Source organism: Polypterus senegalus, chromosome 15 (genome assembly GCF_016835505.1).
Source record: "Polypterus senegalus isolate Bchr_013 chromosome 15, ASM1683550v1, whole genome shotgun sequence".
Lineage (NCBI taxonomy): Eukaryota > Metazoa > Chordata > Cladistia > Polypteriformes > Polypteridae > Polypterus > Polypterus senegalus.
The window spans coordinates 78,195,720-78,215,484 of record NC_053168.1 but is presented as its reverse complement, the minus strand read 5'-3'; the positions used below and the strand labels follow the sequence as shown (position 1 = coordinate 78,215,484).

The window sequence follows — 19,765 nt, the reverse complement described above, 5'->3', positions numbered from 1 at the left end:
GTGGAACAACTCATGCAGGACACTATCAGCGGCCTAAAGTAAATTAACCATATTGCTCTCCCAGGGAAGCTGAAGCTCTGGTGATTTCAGTTTGGGTTGTTACCCCTCCTGATGTGGCCAATTTCCATCTATGAGGTCACCCTATCCCATGCCAAGCGGCTGGAGAGGCTGGTGAATGTGCAGGTGTGAAGGTGGCTTGGATTACCCAGATGCCTCAGTAGCATAGGCCTATATGGCAACGGAGCGCTCTCTCTTCCAATATCAAGTCTGGTAGAAGAGTACAAATGCTACAAAGCAAGGCTTGAAATGACCCTCACGGAATCTAGGGATCCCTTGGTCAGAGGCGCTGCTCAAACCTTGGGAACAGGGAGGAGGTGGAGGCCAGGAGCAGCAGTGGCACAGGCAAAGGCTGTCCTGAGACATCAGGACATAGTGGGACAAGTCCAAACCAGCAGAGGGGGCCTAGGCCTGTGTACAACACCCACATGGCAGAAGGCTAACCCGTTAGAATAGCAACGCCTGGTGATAGAGGAGGTGCGCCACCAGGAGGAAGCGAGTAGATGTGCTAGGGCTGTGTCCCAAGCCAAGAAAAGGCCGCTGGTGTGGAGAGGAGAAAGATTACTTGGAGCGAGCTGTGGAGTGTGGACTCCAATATGCTGAGCTTTACCATCAGCAAGAGGTTAACTACCAAAGCCATACCCTTGGAAGCTGAGACTGCCTCTCGGCAACAAACATCTTTTGTCTGTGAGGGGGAGAAGCAGCCGACCAAAAAGAGCGTCTCCAGTCTCATGTCCACTGAATGCAGCTCGAGACTGGGAAATGCAAGTGGATTTAAATCAAAGACTAACGTTCCCACCTGAAATCACAATAACAAACCTGCGGCCAGACCTGGTCCTTTGGTCTAAATCCTGTCGACATGTGTTCATTGTGGAGCTGACAGTCCCATGGAAGGAAGCCATCGATGAGGCATTAGAAAGGAAAAAGTTGTGATATACAAACCTGGCAGATGAGGCAGAGGACCGGGGCTGGAAAGTATCCAGCCCAGCTGCAGGGGTTTCGTAGCTAGTTCCACCACGAGGCTGCTGAAGGAGATAGGAGTCAGTGGGCAGGCTCAGCGGAAGACCATCAAGGAGCTGGCAGATACCGCCATAAGAAGCAGCCATTGGTTGTGGCTGAAGCGGAATGAGACCGTATGGGCTGCTCATGGAGCCTCCAGCACGGCACACACCCAGGTCTGATCAGCCTGTGGTGGGTCGTCCTCAGGCAAGGGTGTATTATGATAAAGGCCGAAACACCCAATGACCCCGGAGTACACAACTGAAGTGTCGTACTGGAGGCAGTAACACTGCCAGATGAAAACCCATGAAGACACCTCCAGTCCTACCTAAGAAATCAATGCTGTCCTGATTACAAAGGAATTAAAACATCTAGTCCTAATAGACATACAGGCCGGGAAATTCCTCAAATGAAGAAAACAGCCTTTGCATGAGATACATCCCCCAGGATGCTAGATGGCAGCTCCCTTGGATAGCAATGGTTCCCTGGACTCCCGCAGGGCAGCATGTGACATGAAGTCTGGTTCTTCAGCCCTGTTGGGTGCCATGGGTACCACCAGGGGGAGCTCATCAAGAATCAGGGGGATATTACGATGACATTAACCCAGAAGTACTTAGGAGTCAGGAGGACGGAAACCTGTAGTACTTCCAGGGAACCTGAAGAAGGCGTTTGACCCAGAGATGGAATACTTCCGGGTCAGGGACTTTAAAAAGGAAATCCAGCAAATGGAGCCGGAGTTGGGTGGTAGAGGACGGAGCTGCTGGGAGTGGAGGATTGTTTATTGGATTATTGATTATTGTATTGCTTTATTATTGGAGAATTGTGGAGTATGCAGGGAGAATTGTGGAGTATGCAGTGCTTTGTGCACTTTATTGGAAGAATATTATAATTAAAATCTTCTTGTGCTTTTACACGTGTGTCTGGGACATCAGTCTGGTGAGTTCAACGGCAACAGCGAGCCCTAGCATCCACAATATGTATTTAAAATGTATTTTTCTATTGAAAACAAAGCACATCTTGTGAAGATAGATGTATTTTGATTTATTACCATTTCCTTAGTACTTTCTTCCCCTGAAATCAAATGTCAGAATCAGATCTCTCCTAAATGCAGACTGGAATGAGACAGCACTGTCACAAGACTTCTCAAAGTATTGACAATGATTTGATAAAATGGAGCACACCAATTTAGAACAGTTACTGGCAGTATAACTATGGTCATTGGTATCAAAAGCCACTATTAAGTCTAAAGTCATAGTGAGTCATAGTGAGTGTAGCATGTCTGCCTTGGGGGGTACCAGAATATTATTTACAACATGCATAGTATAGTAATTTGGAAAATTTCAATTAAAGTCTAATTTATTTAATAAGCACCTATCAAAAGATACATTGAGGAGAACACAATCAAAAAGACTTATAAAATATGTTCAATAAAGACTGTGCAACTAATGGTACCAACTTTTTCAACAGTATAATTGAGCTAAATCTAAATAGACAAATGCTAGATCTCCATTTAGAAATCAATTATAAAATTCCAGGTCCTGTGATTACTTTAAATTTAATAAGGTGATATACAGAAACAGTGAATTGTTATGATTCTTTTTCACTAGATCTGGAAGCTAACATTTCAGTCTACACTATATTTTTTGACTGAGTAAATACTTCTTGTGACATTTCTGGACAGATCTTCAGTGATGTTCTCTGTTTCTTCAATTGTTTGGGGTCTTTCCACAGCATACAGTCTCCTGTAGGTGACTTACCTCAGGACGATCAAGCCTCAGCTTGTGACAATGTAGCAAATAGACTACTTCAGCTCCATGGCTCTCCGCTGTAGCACCACCGCCATCAAGAGCCTTTCTTAGTTGCTTTTGTGATGTTGCCAATCAATCCCCAATCACCCAAGGGAGACCATGCATCCTTCCTCTACTGGCAGGCATCTTGTTCTCCAACTGTCTTGTTTGCGATTAATGATACTTGGCGAGTTTTCTCTTGAAATCCTCATTCATACAGTCTTCCCATGGGATCGTCAGCTCCAGCAGAACAACTTGCTTGGTAGCTACTGAGGTGAGGACAATATCTGGCCACCAAGTAGTGACTGCTATATGCTGGGTGAACTTCACCTGTCCCTCCAGGTCAACCACCAGTTGCCAGTCCTTTGCAGAAAACTAGATTCCTGCAAATCTCTTGCCTGGGGGCTTCGGCAGCTCTAAAGAAGGTACTGGCCTGTTTTAAAGGAAAGACCTGTTTGTTCCACTTAATTCCCTTGCTGCTGGCTTCTGTCACAACCTTCAAAACCTGTTCAAGTTACCATTAGTGTCTTTCCTCTTCTAATGTTACCACTAGTGTCTTTCCTCTTCTAATAAGGAAAGATCCTTTTTTTTTTTTAATACTACAGTATATACTCGCTGCTACTATTTCTAAGTGGAATTGTCATAAAGTTACTAACAGTTCATTTATTCAAGATAATATTTTTGGTAATGAAAATTCACTTATTCTCCAACCACCTGAAATAATTAAGCCTAATATTACATTTGTGGGAACATATAGTGCAATCTGTCAGCACGAGATATATGGCAGGAACTAACCTTAAACAGGACACTACCACAAACTCCCACACTAGAAAATACTGGGTGAATTTTTAATCTCTAATCTACCTAACACATAGGTAATTGGAATGTGACAGTAGAACTGGAATACCTAGAGAAGAAAAAAGTTTTAAAATTATGTTACAGTACATTCATACATACATACATACATACATACAGACATACTCACTTTCGTCAAAAGGGAAAAAAATTACTTGTCAGTTTATGACCTCCATCAACCCAAGCACTTATTTTCACAAAGTTAACACACTGCTGGTATCAAGATAGTAATTGAACAAGATTAATAGGCTAAATATTCAAAAGAAGTCACACTTGTAGTTGACAGAGTAGAAAATCTATTTGAAGAAATTTTTTGATGAAAACAGAAAAAAAAAATAAATCATAAAACAATAAAGCAGTCAAGTACTCAAGCTCAGTTTGATTTCTATTACAACACAAAAGAAGTTTCAAGGCTATGAAACTGTTAGCCACTGGCCAAACGTTTTATATCATGGGAAATCGGGGAGATTGATGTAATGTAGGAGATGGCTGTTGCATAGCAACAGAGCATGTCTGAATGTCAGGGTCTGGTGTTCCTACCTCCGTGAAATTCAGTACACAGTAACTAGGTTAGAAAATGCATATGAATTCTACTGTAGCTAGTAAAATGGGTTCATATGCAGAACAATATAAGAAGTGCACTTGCAAATACAATAGAGTCAATTTGATGTATATTCCACTTCAGGCACAAAAACAAAATCAAGCTCAGAGATAACTACAATTCTAGGATGCTATTGCGATTGATTAACAATTTAACTTGAAAATATAAACAATATTGTCAAATACTGTAAATAGAAAAACAGGCTTTCTAAATTTGCACAAACTTAATCTACCAAATGTTAAATAACTATTTGATTGTTTTAATAATCAGATTTAATAATCTGAAGCAATACTGGGCTTAAACAGAAGAACAATTTTAGCATATCTGAGCATGATGGAGAAAAATGCATTTACAGACCATAGTAGTCAAACTCAAAAGGGAATGGACACAACAGACAAAGATCACGTCTAATTGTGGATGAATGAAAACACAGGTACATTATTATGTAACTTGTGAAGTCTTTATTTCAGGGATCACTCTTGCTATTCCAACACAATCCAAAAGACTCTTTAACTTATAAAATATAATGTTGCGTATCACTGAAGATTTCATTTCTGAACTCTGTGCAAAAATGATCATTTTTTTTTAAATGAGAGAAGTGTGCATTATTTAACATTTCATTTATAGTCATGAAAAATGTAAAACAATGCTTTTAAATATGTTCATATTATCTGAATTCCAAAAGGCAGATTACATTTTATTATAAAATGCTTTATCTTCTAATCAAAAATAATAAAAGACAGTGGTTTCTATAATTTATAACACAAAGATTAGTATTTATATTGTACTTAACGTCAAGAAGATTAGACACCTTAGCTCACTAGCAAAGGCTCACCTTTAGGCCTGATTAAGATTAAAAATGGCCTAGTAATATCTAAGGATTAAAAAGCAAAACGTTAATATAAGAACTTTTTCATTTAAAAGGTGCTTCATTTAAAAAGGTTCGTAATCTATGAAAAAATTGCTGAGGCAGATTATTATGAAATTTCCAAGAAATGGCACAATGTATGAAAAAACAAAGGATAAGTTCCAATTCTGTGAGGTTCAGCGTATCAACTAAACATTCGGAATTCTTGAGGTGTACTTATAAATATGGATTAACATTTTAATTATGTAGCACTTGTTTCTTACCAAAACGTATGCTGTATGACACACAGCAACAAATAATAAACACAGTACATTTACAAAAAAAAAAAAAGCCTGTCGTTTACTAGCACCAATTTCAAATCTGTCCTTATCTTTCCTTTTTCCAATTAAAAGTGTAAGCTGCTGCATTTTAAATAAGCTCTCTGTCCAACCTCAAGCTGTGTTTGTTTTAATTTAAAGGACAAAATAATGGTCCAAATTCATTAAAGTAGCTGTTCTTGCCATTTGTCTAGTTGCACAGGATGACTTCTCCAGTTACTTGTTTTCAGTTTATTTCTCCACTTTCTTTAAAGTAAAGGCTAATATACCAATCGCCTCTCATTCACTGATAAAACAAGCTTACATTCGCTGCTATTTGTTTACACTACTGGCAGGAAGTTTACAGCAAAAGAGAAACAAATAAACACCTACTACCTTAATTACCGTAATACTTTACAAAAAGGAGCACTGTGACTAAATTACCATAAAGCTTAAAAAAGCAGGGGCTGAAAAATATTAGTTTTTTTTGATCAGCCTTTTAACAGATCGCCAATCAAGTTTTTTTTGTGAAAAATGTCCAATTTCATCAGCAGACAGTCGATCAGAGAATCCCTGACCTATGTTTTTTCTTAATAAATTTAGAATAATAAATTAGTATTATTTTCAAAGTACTGTAATTAAATAGTCTCCTTAAAAACCTTTGCTATTTGTGAAATAAGGTAAGCAACAAAATGCAGTTAAAAAGTAGCAATAATTTAATAGCAATACATACAGTATGTAAAATACAATAATACAAAGAATACCCTTCATTATCAGTAAGAAGAGGGACATTCTGAATATAAATTGCAGAATTACCACATATCAGTTTTTATTTTTACTTTATTGATGCACTGGGTTATCATTAACTAACTAAAGTTCTTACTTTCATCTGCTGATCAGCATGCAACAAGTTGAGTTATATTCAACATTATAACAACTATACCTCAAAACTTCTGTATTCCACAGATCTTTATGGGTACCTTGTGTGCAGTCACCATGCTAAGTCAGTCTTAAAACTGACAATATTTTCATTAATATCAACATTGTAAAGGGCACTTATCCATCTGAGTATTTCTAATATACTGTATAATCAAATTGTCACAGAATACCAAGATAATTAGGTCTGTCAAAATAACTATCACAGTTCTTACTGCTTCCAAGTTTTTGTCAGGTTGAATGCAAAACAGTAGCGCTGAATGTCTTTGTTAGCCTATTGCACTGAACAGCAAAATTCAATAAAGCATTTTTGCAGTGAATATGCTGTACTTGCTGGTAACCTTATTCACCAAATATATCCTGGAAATTCACCTTGTGATGGGTTTAAATTAACTTTTTTTTTTCCAGTGTGGCATCATGGTGCTGTAGCAGCCATGTGCAGAGCTTTCACACATGTGCACTGTAAGAACATTGCCAATCTGCTTCAGGCATATCTCATGCCATGACCTGATCAGTTCTTCAGCCACTCAGACTGAATGTATTTAAAAAAAAGCAGTATTTTCATTTGAGGGGTACATTAGCTAACCATAATGAGAATATTACGAGTACTACTGTAAGATATAAAACACTGATCCCTGTGTGCTGGCAGAGCAGAATGACATGGCTGATTTACATGCATAATTACGGTATGTTGTTATAAGCTTGGTCCTATATAACATTTCCCAAGCATAATAAAATGAACACAATACAATTGCCTTTTTAAAGTCAAAAACATCAGCTTTTTGTTCAACGTGTATCAAGGGAACAATTATTTATGAAAACTTTACAAGATAATCTTTGAAATTCAATCCCAGCATTGTTTTTGTTTCTCAAAACAGTATTACCAATTAACGTAATACTTTATGTCAGAGGAACAAAGTCTGTGAGATGGAAGATTGGGTATCCTGAGTTACTTTGTAAAAAGTACTCATTGGATGGAGAGCTATACAAAATCCACTGTAGACAATTTATCAATCAACTTTGTTAACTGCAGGAAAATCATACAAACAAGTATGAATAGGCATTTGTACAACAAAATAACATAACATTATTTTCAAACTCTCTTAATCCAAATAAGAATCATAAGGTGACGCCTATCCTGGGAATAAAGGGCTCAAGACAGGAACCAGTGCTGGAGAGGGCACAAGTTCAATAAAGAAAAGCTGCACAGTGTAAGTTTTTAAACCATCAAGTGAACAAACAGCTGTGTCTGTATTCCTTTGGTGTGCTTTTGTACTGTTATCCAAATTATAAACTAAACATTTATGACATCCCTAAATTTACAAACTCATTTTATTTACTGCAGAGTATTTCAGACAGAATTCTTAAATTTCTTCCATCCCGCTGAACGCAGTGCAACACTGTTGTCAAAGAATGCTAAGAAATATCCCTCGTGCTCTCTTGTTCACTCCAAATTAATTGTATGCATGTGCGCCGTGATGGACTGTTATCCTTCCCTGGCTCATATTCTGAACAGTGTCATATAATGCCATACGTCAAAGCTTTTACTATTTTTTCAGGTTGAATTTTGAAAGTAGTGAATGTTATTTAGTAACATAATGTTTTTTCTAAAAATCTGCCTTTTAGTTTGTTGAATTTTATTAATCATTATTTTTATATAGACTGCAGGAAATTACCAAAGACTTTTTTCAAATTAATAAATGTGACAGCACAATTGCAGTTAAGTCAGTGTTGGCTCACTGCTACGCTTACTGGCAGAAAGATGTTTTCCAATTAGTAAACTAAGAAAGTGCACACAGACAAGATCAGCCATACGTCATAAATACAGGTTCAACTATAGGAGTGTAGAATCTGAAAATAGAAACCTTTGCTGCATTAAGCAAATATTGTTAGTACTGAAAAACAATTAAAGAAAAATGTGAATGTGTATTTCTTTGTATATACAGTACATATATAACATGTAAATATTACATAGTATATTTTCTTTAAACTAACATTCTTTTGGGGATTATGTAATTTATATTTCTCTGTTGTATTCTGTTTGTGCTGTATTTGTAGTTTGTGTAGAATCCACTCAGCCTACAAATGGAAGTAATGTTAATCGTAATTAATTAAATTGACCGGGGGAGTGTTTATTTTTAAATAGGATCAACTTTATTTTTCATTCACAGGAACCCTTCAGTAAAACTAAAATTATTGCAAATGAATTACATGATGAAAAATAAAATAAAAAATACAGAAAAATTTTAAATTTGGATATTTTAGCGCTATTGTTTAGTGCTACAGCAGTCTACAGTTACATTTTTGAAAGCTGAAGTACAATTAATATATTACATTTGGAAGTTTAACTTTTTGTTGATAATAATATTTTATCTGAATATACAAGAAGCGAATTTGAGGAAATGCTGACAGTAAAAAGTAAAGGAACAAAGAAGTATCCATACTTTTAGAGCATGATGACATATCAGAACTACAACACTGCCAACTGAAAAGTGTAATTAATGCTTTCTTTAGCCTGCATAATTATTCAAACCTACTAATTCTAGATGTGTGGGCTTAGATTTGCTAAATTTAAGTGCTGCGTCAGAATGCTTGTGTTTCTTAATGGGGGCTGAGCAATGAATACAACACACAGTGAGCTTCAGGCTGGCAAAGACAACAGAATTAGACACAAGCTTCTTCTTAAAGTTGCTCTTCAGTAGAAAAATATTTTTTGAAACTTGGAAGAAAAAAGGTCCAATCCTGTTAACTCCACATATTTTTTACAATTATATCTGCCTCTTAATGCCTGAGATTAAAATGTCATATCATCTTATAACCTAATTAATCCAGACCAGGATCATGCTTGGGGCCTATCCCAACTGGCATACAGTGCAAGGGAGGAACAAACTCTAAACAGGGCTCCAGTCACATACTTGGGACAATTTAACGTCACCAATTCACCAAATCTGCATGCCTTTGGACAGTGGGAAGAAACCAGAGCACCACACAGACACAGGGAGAACATGCAAACTCCACAAAGGGAGCAGCATTACCACTGCACCACCAAGCCACTACAGATTAAAATGTCAATTTTAGAACTGAGTTGATAAATTATTTTTTAAAACATCAAAGGTATCAAAAGGAGAAAGTGACATTTACTAGTGATGTTTCATAACATGCATTAATCCAGATAATGTCTGGACAAGCAAGATAGTCTGGGAGCATTTTAAGTCCATTCTTTCCAATCCAAATATGGAACCACTTCCTTATTAGTACTGCCATATTATAGCTAGATCATTTCAGCAAACTGTATGCAATACAAATACAAAGGATAAGTATCTATCCATCCATTATTCAACCTGCTTAATCTAATTTAGGTAACTGGTAAACATAGTTTATTCTTGCCTAATTAACACTAATGATTGAAAAATACATCATTTGGAGAAGTACTACTAAAACTTCCCTCAAGAGATCTGAGACTTTACCCACAATTTAACAAGAAAAATTCAGTGACATAATAATAATGGTTGGTCAACAGTAATACCCTAAACTCATGAAGATATTTTGCTGCTCTGCTACCAGGTTTTCAGAACTTTTATTTCCAACTTTCTGGTAAGACATTTATAATTTACCGGGTAAAGGCAGCTTTTAGTTCCATGAACCTAATTCCTCCAACCAAAAGAAAAAGAAGCGGGGTCAGGTTAACTGCCAACTCTGAAAATGGTCACATATCAGTTAGTGTGAGTGTGCCTGAGTGTTGCCCGAGAAAGACTCAGTATGCTATTTAGGACTGGTTTCTTCCTTGCATAATAGACTCTGGCCTCTTCATCCTGAACTGAATTAATCAAGTTCAGCAATGTATGAATTATTTTATGCATATTGGGACATACAATATTGCTCATTAGTATATTGAGCTTATCTACTGTATAAACCTCATAATAATAATAAATCATGTTGTTAGTCCATGAAATAGCACATGACATGTCTATTCCACTTTTAAACCTGAACGTTGTAGTTCTCAGAAGTTCATTCAGCCTGGGCAATTCACATTATTTTCCAAAGCCTTGATTGTGCTCTTTTTCTGCATTTTTTACTTCTAGATATTAAGTTAAATTGAATCAATATCAACGGAACACAAAATGAGAACAATGTTCTATAATAAAGTGGAGTCCTTATTGACAACTCTCCACATTCAGGATATATGCCAATGAGTCCAAAAAAGTATAACATTTCTATATTTACTCCTAGACTTGCACAAAGGCTCAAATTCATCTTTCTTTCTCTATCTTTGTCTCTGTTACTACCTTGGCATCTTCCTGCCAACCATGATAGCACTCTCCTCTTAAATCCAGACTAGATTCACTTACCTTCTGTTATAAAGTGGCTTTGAACCAGCTATTAAATGTCCAGTTAAGCCCTATAACCACATTCTTAGTCAATGAAGGATCTGCTTTTACTACTGTGACAGCTGGTAGAACTTTATGTTGTGGTTTCTGGTGCCCCTAAACACATGAGCCTAAGTTTGCCTATAAAGGGCCAGGTAACAATGGCATTTTTTCTTCTGCATGTTTTTGAAAAGGAACAAAACATTTACTTTTTTAAATCTAAGATGATGTTCTGCTCCTATTAAATAGAAGTCTTCTTTAACCTTACTATTCCAAAGCTTCTTCTATCAGTGGCCACATACTGTTTTCTACCTGTTTTCAGCCTCTTGCCAGCTCTACTCACCTCACTTGTTTTCTTTCCATATTGGTTCTGCCTGATGTTAGTGGAATCTAGTGCATAACCAAGGCTTACCAATCATTAATGGCCCTTGAATTCTCAACCAACAGTCAGTGTCTCTCCCTCTCTTTAAGGACTCCTGTAAAATTCACCCTATACTTTTCCATTATTTCAAGTGATCTCTGGCTGTTAAGCACACCTAGTCAGCTTCAAGCCGAGAAAGTGGCCAAATATAAAATATTTGGGATGCGGGGACTACTACTAACCAATTTGTTCACCAAATTGCTAGGTAGCAGCCTCCTTGAGTTAGGATCCCTATGCGGATGCCTGAAGGGTATGCTGGAACCTGTAGTCCCGTGATGCAGCCTTGTTGGGTTCCATGTGGGCCGCCAGGGGGAGCTGAAGGGATTAACACTTCCTCTTTTGTGGGACTTCTCATTGATCCAGACGTACTTGCATTGGGCTATGTCCGAGCACCGGAAACACTCCCAGGACCAAGATAAAAGAGGCCACTCAACCTCATCCAGGCGAGTTAGAGTCAGGTGGAAGTAGGACAAACCTCGCCAGGTAGCCATGGAAGAGAGAGAAGAATTGTGTTGTGCTTCATTTATGATATATTTGAAGCCTATGAAAGGTATTTTGCAAAAATAAACCTTTTATTATACTGGACTTGTGTCTGTGGTTTGGGGTGCTACAACGCCTCCTGCTTGTCACAGTAGCTATCAACGTAGAAGTAGAAATGATTTAAAAATGTTGTTAAGATTGCAACAATCTCACTGTTCCATGAGTGTGTGGATTTATATAAGATCTTTACATCACTTTGTTTAAATATTTTTATTTGGCTTTTGGAAGTCTAGGATTCATATAGACTTTCAGTCTTTTAAAATATTGATTAAGGAATTCTCATGTGTTGTACAGAACTTACTAAAGCCCCTCCTTGCCATCTGTTTGAAGTGTAAGTGACATGATACTTTTTGGAATATTTTCAAGTGATGCAGCTTTCTAATCTCTGGCAGTTTTACCAATCATACACTTTTCACTCCCATGTACCACTTCCCTGTCTTTGGAGTTTTTTGCCCAAATTTACTTGTTGACATTTATAAACTGTAGACTATACCAGACTATAATCCCATTCTGCAGTTACTTTTCTGAGCAATTCCCAAAATAATTTAGCACTTTCTCTTCAAATTTTTTCTTCCCTTCAAGGATATGTGTACCAGATGTCCCCTGTCCAAATTCACACTTAAACAGCCAGGTTCCCCTTTGTGACTCTAGGACAGAGGAAACTGTGAACAGTAAAAGAAAGATTAACACTCTTTGAAGGAAAGAAACAAAGAATAGTCATTTAAAATGCAAGGTTCAAAAACCAAAGAAAGTCTCTGGAAAAACTACCCACCAAAACCACAAAACATTATCCAAAATGGTAAGGTCAAAAATATTGTCAGACCATGATATAACCGCCTTTCCCTCACTCCTAATGCACAATATTCCTGAAAAAAGTAACATTTTTCAAACCAATAGGTGGATATTAAAATAAGAACAATTTTAAATAATGTGACACACAGAAGTATGATATACAAATGAAGAGCAATCAAATTGTAGCAATAGCATGAAGCAACTACCAGCAAAGAATTTAACATTTCAAAAGACAAACAAAATGTATTTAGAAATTGTAAAAATGAAAGTGTAAAAATTAGTTAAGGGTATACTAATACTCTGTTCATAACATACAGAATATATTTCAAAGATTCATTAAATCCACTCAACTGCATCCAGAGTTTCAATGGCTTTCATCAGTTTACCACTGAATCCTCTCTAACGTTTATGACTTAAGAATAACTACTTCCAGACACCACTTAAACAAGTAAAGCATACTGCACCCTAAAGGCCACTTACCTACATTAGCATTATGAGGGGCTTTCTTTTGTAATTAGGAAGCATGCTGGGCAAGCAGTGTGACCAAGCATGGAAATGTGATATGTGCTGGTTCATATTTGGAAGACTCTGCAACAATTTTTCACAGGGTTTGTAATAACTTGTACTGTAAGCTGCATGGATTATATGAAAACAGTCCCCAGGATCGCTGAAACTTCAGGTCAGAATTTCACTTCATAGTTTACACCATACTTTGTATATACTTGCTAGTATTTTAATTAAGCAAAATATTTATGCTATTTATGTGAGGATATTTCTTAATTTACAGAAAAGTGTACTTAAGTGGGAAATTAGCTGACATACCATTGTGGGGAGGCAGCATTGCATCATACAGGACAGTGCTGATTTCTAATAGTTCTAGGAACCTGGATTCAACTCCTGAACCAGTCAAAGTGAGGATGGAGTCAGCCCATTCCTTCTGTGTTTGCATATTTATACCTCATAAACTCCAGTTTTCTCTCATATTTCAAAATTACACATAGTATGTGCACTGATAGCATTAAAATGTCTTGTTATACTTGGGTTTTGGGGCGTGAGACTCTGTGTGTGTGTGTGAATGTGTGAGAATGTGTAAGACCAAGCCCTGTTAAGAGTTGGCCTTCGATTTTGGGGTCATTCTAGCTCTGGGCCCAATGTTATGGTGGCAGGCTCCATTTTCCACTGACTCCAAAACTGAAACAGTATATTTAGAAGTGTAGATGGATACATGGGTGGGTGAAAAATGGTGAGGAAAATGTACCTCTGCAAGAGTGTCATGTATGTAATGCTGACAAATATCAGAGAAAATATTATAACTGTGAAGTTTATATTATTAGTAAAAGTTCAAACGTTAAAATGGTATGAATTAGGATGCCTGTTAACTAACATGATCTGACTTAGGATTTTATTTTTTTTCCAGCTGTTCCTCTGCAACTAAAAACTATTTGAGTATTAGGTTTCTGTAGCAAAGGAATCCATTTATAATTTTTATATGTAAGCAAGACTTCTTCCCCTAGCTTACGCTTAAATTAATTTTTAATATCCTGTTTGTTCATTTTTAATTATTTAATTACTAACATTTATGTTAATACAGTATTGCTATTTATTTTTATTTGTGTAATTATGTATTTTATGTCAGTTTTATTTATCTAGTTTCTATGTGTTTAGATTTGTTCTCTGATGTTTCTTGTATACTGTGAGAGGTTCCCAAAGAGGTGGAGTTAAAGGCAGGTGAGAAATGCTGTCCCTCGCCATTCACTGAATATGCTTGGTGGTTTGGTGACTTCCCCCTTTTGATTTTTCCAACTATTTGGATATCTTGTTGTTTTTGTACATTTCTGGCTCTGTCTTAATAACTTTGTTTTCTGATTTACAGTATGTATTGAGACTTGTTTGCAGAGGATTGCCTTTTTGTCTCCTTTATGCCTTTTGAGCATTTTGCTATATTTTCTATTTTTTTAATAAATCTTCACATTTTATAAAGATTTCTTATGCTCTTGTCTCTGCTCCGAGCAGAAGATTTTACAGTTCTCCCCTGAAAAGACATACTTTCAAGCTTTTGAGGCCTAGGGATGCCAAACCCTAGGGCAAGGCTTGCCTTGGGGTAGAGACCAGTTTTATGGGCTATTTGTGAAGGCCTAGCCCTTAGTTTCTCTTGTGGAACCAGATTAATCATAACAGTAATATTCATTGTTTCGTTTCTAGGCCGTTTTGACTGTTATAAATTAATTCTGTTCTCCCGAAGTGCCATTTCTTTCTTTCTGTGAACTGTCATTGTTGTTGAAAGTTGTGGTGCCATAACCAGAATGAATGACGAAGAGCATAGAATGTGTGATGTCACTATTATGAAGTTTTATATGTCAATGTCGTGTTCTCCCTGGTTGTCCAAAACTGGATTCAAAAGTAAAAGACTTATTATTTCTGTTACTTAGTTTTGAATTTTCTGGTTATTACTTTTTTCTGTCTATAAACTACATTTTACATCTCTAGCTTTGGCCCTGGTTACTTGTACCTTTTTGACATTTGAATAATTTGCTCTGTTCTTTTGACTACAATTCTGGTTACATGTCTTGGGCTTTGTTTAATAAAATTTTCTCTTATCAGATACAACCTTTGCTCAATATTTGATACATTTGTACATGTTCTGATTAAATTTTTTTCTAAATTGCTGTTGCCATCAACACGGTACAATGAAATGTAGAAATTTAAATTTGCAGTATTATGTTAAATCAGAAAGTATATTGTAGCCATTACAAGGTACATTATTGTATTTTTACCTGACAATGCCACTTGTATTTCTGAGAACTGAGGCTGCAAAGTTTTGGGTTACTCCAACCAAGCTGATGTTGTCCACTTCCACAATCTGGTCATTAACCTGAATTCTTGGGAAAGGAAAAAAGTTAAGAGTTAATAAATAAATAGTGTCATTAAAGTAGAAAAAAATAACTATATGGGTGTTTTACATTTTAAAATATGACATTGGGGGGAAAAAAAGAAAACTATTACATGTAACTGATTATAGAAGATAAGTATCCTAAACAATATAAGAATATTCAACTCAGTATACATGCATGAACTCTAAAGACACTTGCAACATTTTGTATTCCCTTTCTAAACCTGAGAAAAGTGTACTGCTGATTTCTGCAGAATCCAAATCTGTAAAAAATAGACTGATCAGATGATTCTCTTCTGTGCAAAATACATATATTTTGATGTTAAACATTTGTTGAAAGTCAACCCAACATGAACATTTTTAAATCTATCATTTATAATAGTATTTTATCTAAAATGATGTTGCAATAGTGCTGATATTTCAGATGAAATTTATTTATATAAATGTTTGTAATGTTGGCAAAATAGTGCTTTGCAGTCAATGTAAACCTCTTAAAGCATGCCCATTAACTTTAAAAAGCCATCAGTAACTGCTCATGTCTCATGACAGCACTAAGGTCATAACAAGAAATTAGGACATTTACTGTATATTCCTCTCAGCAAAATCTGGTTGTTTCTCTCAAAATAGCATGACAGCACACATTAAACATTCTTGTGCTTCATTTCTTTATAACATCATTGCAATATATTGATTTGGAATCATTATATTAAGAATTTGAGTGAAAAAAAAATCACATGGTACCTAACTGGCAAGGAAGTACCATGAGAAAAAGGAGCAGAAGACATAAAAGCAAGGAGAGGTTGGACCTGGAACAGGCCATATTGTTGCCAGTGGAACTGCTTTTTAACGCCTCTCTTGGGTATTAAAAACCTTTGTCTCTAATGGCTTCTATCATCTCTGTTGGACATGAAGTATTATATTAATACCAGTAAACCCCCAATTCTCTAAAGAATTGCAAATCCAAGAATGGCAATCCCTTTCTGTTCCCTCCGATCTTTGGAGAGATGAAAAATGATGGAGGGTCGGAGAGTCCTGGGAAAGTTTATTTAATTAAATAAATATATTTGTACTAAAATTAACCAATTTGTTAAAACTAAAATTGAAATGCAATTGTTATATCATTTAAGTCCAAAATGTCTTTGAGTTGCTGCACTTATAAGTAAAACAAATATCAGAGTGCAAAGGTTTAAATGAAGTAAATTGGAAACAAAAAATTCATAAAATGGTAAAAATAGTTAATCAAAAATTTCCTTATAAGCAACATTTTTGGTAAAGATGGTTTCCTGTCCTTGAATTAGCTCTCCCTGGTATGGGGTAGTTAAAACCTTTACTTTAACGTCACATGAACACCGGACTCTTGAAAAGGCAACATAAAATTGTCCATGTCCAAATACAGACTCGGATAGGTAAATCCCTACTTTGTCCATGGTTTGTCCTTGGGATGTGTTGATCGTCATGGCAAATGCAGCCTTAATGGAAAATTGGCGCCTTTTAAGTTTAAAAGGAAATTCCAGGTCAGAACTTGTAAGGTCAATTCTGGGAATCAAAAAAGTATTGCCAGTATGTGTACTTGTGCCTCAATAACATTTTCTCTCATGCTGTTCACGACCAACCGTGTACCATTGCATAAACTTTGTTTAGTATTAAGGTTTCTAATAGCATGACTATTGTCCCTACTTTAGGTTAAGATTGTGTTGTGGTAATCCAGCCGGGCTAATAGGGTTTAAATATTCTAATGGGAAATTAAGATGCTCAGTTTCGTGTTCAGAATCAACACTGTCAGTACTTAGAAAGACATGGCTTTCTCCAGGAAGCAATCCAATCACTTGGTTATTTATCTGGTCAACGTCAATAGGTTGTATATGCGGTGGTGTGCGCGTTCGCGTTCGGGTGGTGGTTGTATTGTGCACGGCTTGCTTCTAGCCTCTGTTCCCGGCTTGGAGATCTACATTACTAAACGGAGGTTGTATATGCGGTGGTGTGTGCGTTCGTGTTCGGGCGGCAGTTGTATTGTGACCTGAAGTTTAGTTTACAAGTTGTGTTGTGTTGTTTGAGCGCCACCTACTGACTCTGTGATGTCACTGGGTTTGACTCTGGGAAGCAGCTGGGTTTGACTCTGGATGCTGAGGCGCGTGTGATTTCGGTGCTTCTGGCCTCTAGCATCCATGCATATATACAACCCTTGTTTAGTAATATAGATGTGTATAGCGCTGATCAAACTAAAGGACCCCTTTAAGCTGAATGGATACTCTGAAAAAACAGATAAAAAGGGGCATGCCTCTGAATCTTACTGCAATGCTACCCGTGGAGACAGAGATAAAGCGGTAATCTTAAAAGAAGTCTGCAATAAACTCTAAGAATGAGAAATGGTACACAGAATACCCAATTTATGGTAATGTTGCCTAGTAACCCCAAAAGTATGACTATGGAAGCCTGAAGAAGACCAACATAAAATCTTCAGAAAGACAAACAGCAACAAGTTTAAAAGCATACATGTAGGGGTTTCCATTTCAAAACAGAGAGAATGCAGAGTGGAAGGTGACTTGCTTACATGTCTGTGGCAAGGTCAATTAAACCTCTGACTGGGGCTGTCACTTTGAGCTAAAAGAAAGAGTAATCCATAGCTCCATTTACAACGGAACTCCAGGGTTTAGACTTAGAGGGACAGATCAGACAAAAGCATAATGGTGAGTTACAGAGAGAAATGTGGCACAAGAGATGAGAAGAGAGAGTGGATAATTGGGGAAGCAACACCAACTGATAGACAGGTAGGACAAAAAAGACAGGTAGCATTTTGTTTCTATTTTATCTGTTTCTTTTATGATATGAGTTATCCATTTAGATTTATACTTTTATATTTTAGGACTACGTATTTTACTTATTTAACTTGTCTTTGGCATACAGATGCAGAATAAAAAAATGTTTTACTAGAGCGAGATAAGTTACTGTATCAGCAGAGACAGCTTCCCATGTCACTCGTTTAGGTTCTCTCTTTCTCTCTGTCATTGATTTCAGGTAAGTGAGAATAAAGTCTCTTTAATGATTTTCTTGTAAATTAAGACTAACCACATTAAAATTTGACATTTACTTCAAATACAACCCTTTATGTGGACTCCACAACAAACACATTTCTTCATTAATCCATTTTCAATTGACACTTGATTTATCTGTTGTGCTCTGTATTAAGTAATTTTAAAACTTGTCATGATAAACAACCAGAGGTTCTAGTATTATAAGAAACCAATAATTCATCATCAGAGAAAATTACAGACGCTTACAATATTCTAGCTGCTTGAAAAAAAAAAGATATTTTTGCAAGGTACACTATTGTGTTGTTTCACAAAAGTATTGCATAATTCAGAAAAAATATTTTAGGAAAATGTATTATGGTATTTTACATATATAATTGAACTATTTTACAAATACAGTGCATAGCTAACTTTCTGCTAATAGAAACCCACAGATTTGTTTAATCATGGCAGATAGAAGGAGATTAACTATGTAAAGGGTAATCCAGAGTGAAAACTTTAGTAAAAAGTAGAATATTTGAAAATGAGAAATATGATATTGTAGCAGCTAACCAACCTTGAGTAAGCTCCAAGACTTACTATTTGATTTTTTGACTGTAGGAGGAATTCAATATTTAACGTCTGGATTATTGCTAAATTATTTAGAATTACGGTTTCCCGTTATCTGTAAAAATTATGGTTCAGAAATAACTCCAGTGTAAAATTTTGCCAAATCAATATGCAGACAACAATACAAATTTCCATACCAGATCGGTCGAGGCCCAGGTTAACAATGACTGCCACCAGTACTGTTAGCCAACAGGGTGCTGGCGAAAATTAGGCTACTTTTGGCTGAAAAAGAAGAAGGAGAAGAAGAAGGGGGAGACGTGTCCGGAAGCAGGAGGAGAGGAGGAAAGTAAAGAGAGTGGAAATGAGGGTAGGAACTTTGAATGTTGGCAGTATGACTGGTAAGGGGAGAGAGTTAGCAGATATGATGGAGAGAAGGAAGGTTGATATATTGTGCGTGCAAGAGACTAAATGGAAGGGGAGTAAGGCCAGGTGGATTGGAGGTGGATTTAAATTGTACTATCATGGTGTGGAGGAGAAATGGGGTAGGAGTTATTCCAAAGGAACAGTATGTCAAGAGTGTTTTGGAGGTGAAAAGGGTGTCAGACAGAGTAATGATTATGAAGCTGGAAATTGGAGGTGTGATGATGAATGTTGTTAGTGCATATGCACCGCAAGAAGGGTGTCCAATGGGTGAGAAAAAAGATTTTTGGAGTGAGTTGGATGAAGTGATGAAAAGTGTACCCAAGGGACAAAAAGTGGTGATTGGAGCCGATTTCAA

General features: G+C 36.6%; 1 protein-coding gene across 3 annotated transcripts in view; it reads right to left on the bottom strand.

Moving 5' to 3' along the window:
• ppp1r9a (protein phosphatase 1, regulatory subunit 9A) overlaps window positions 1-19,765 on the bottom strand; it is a 259,164-nt gene that overhangs the window by 112,777 nt on the left and 126,622 nt on the right. For all 3 annotated transcript variants that reach the window (XM_039736777.1, XM_039736779.1, XM_039736778.1), the window contains exon 5: window positions 15,294-15,398. In XM_039736777.1, the coding sequence (XP_039592711.1) occupies window positions 15,294-15,398 (105 nt within the window). The remainder of the gene's footprint in view (window positions 1-15,293; window positions 15,399-19,765) is intronic.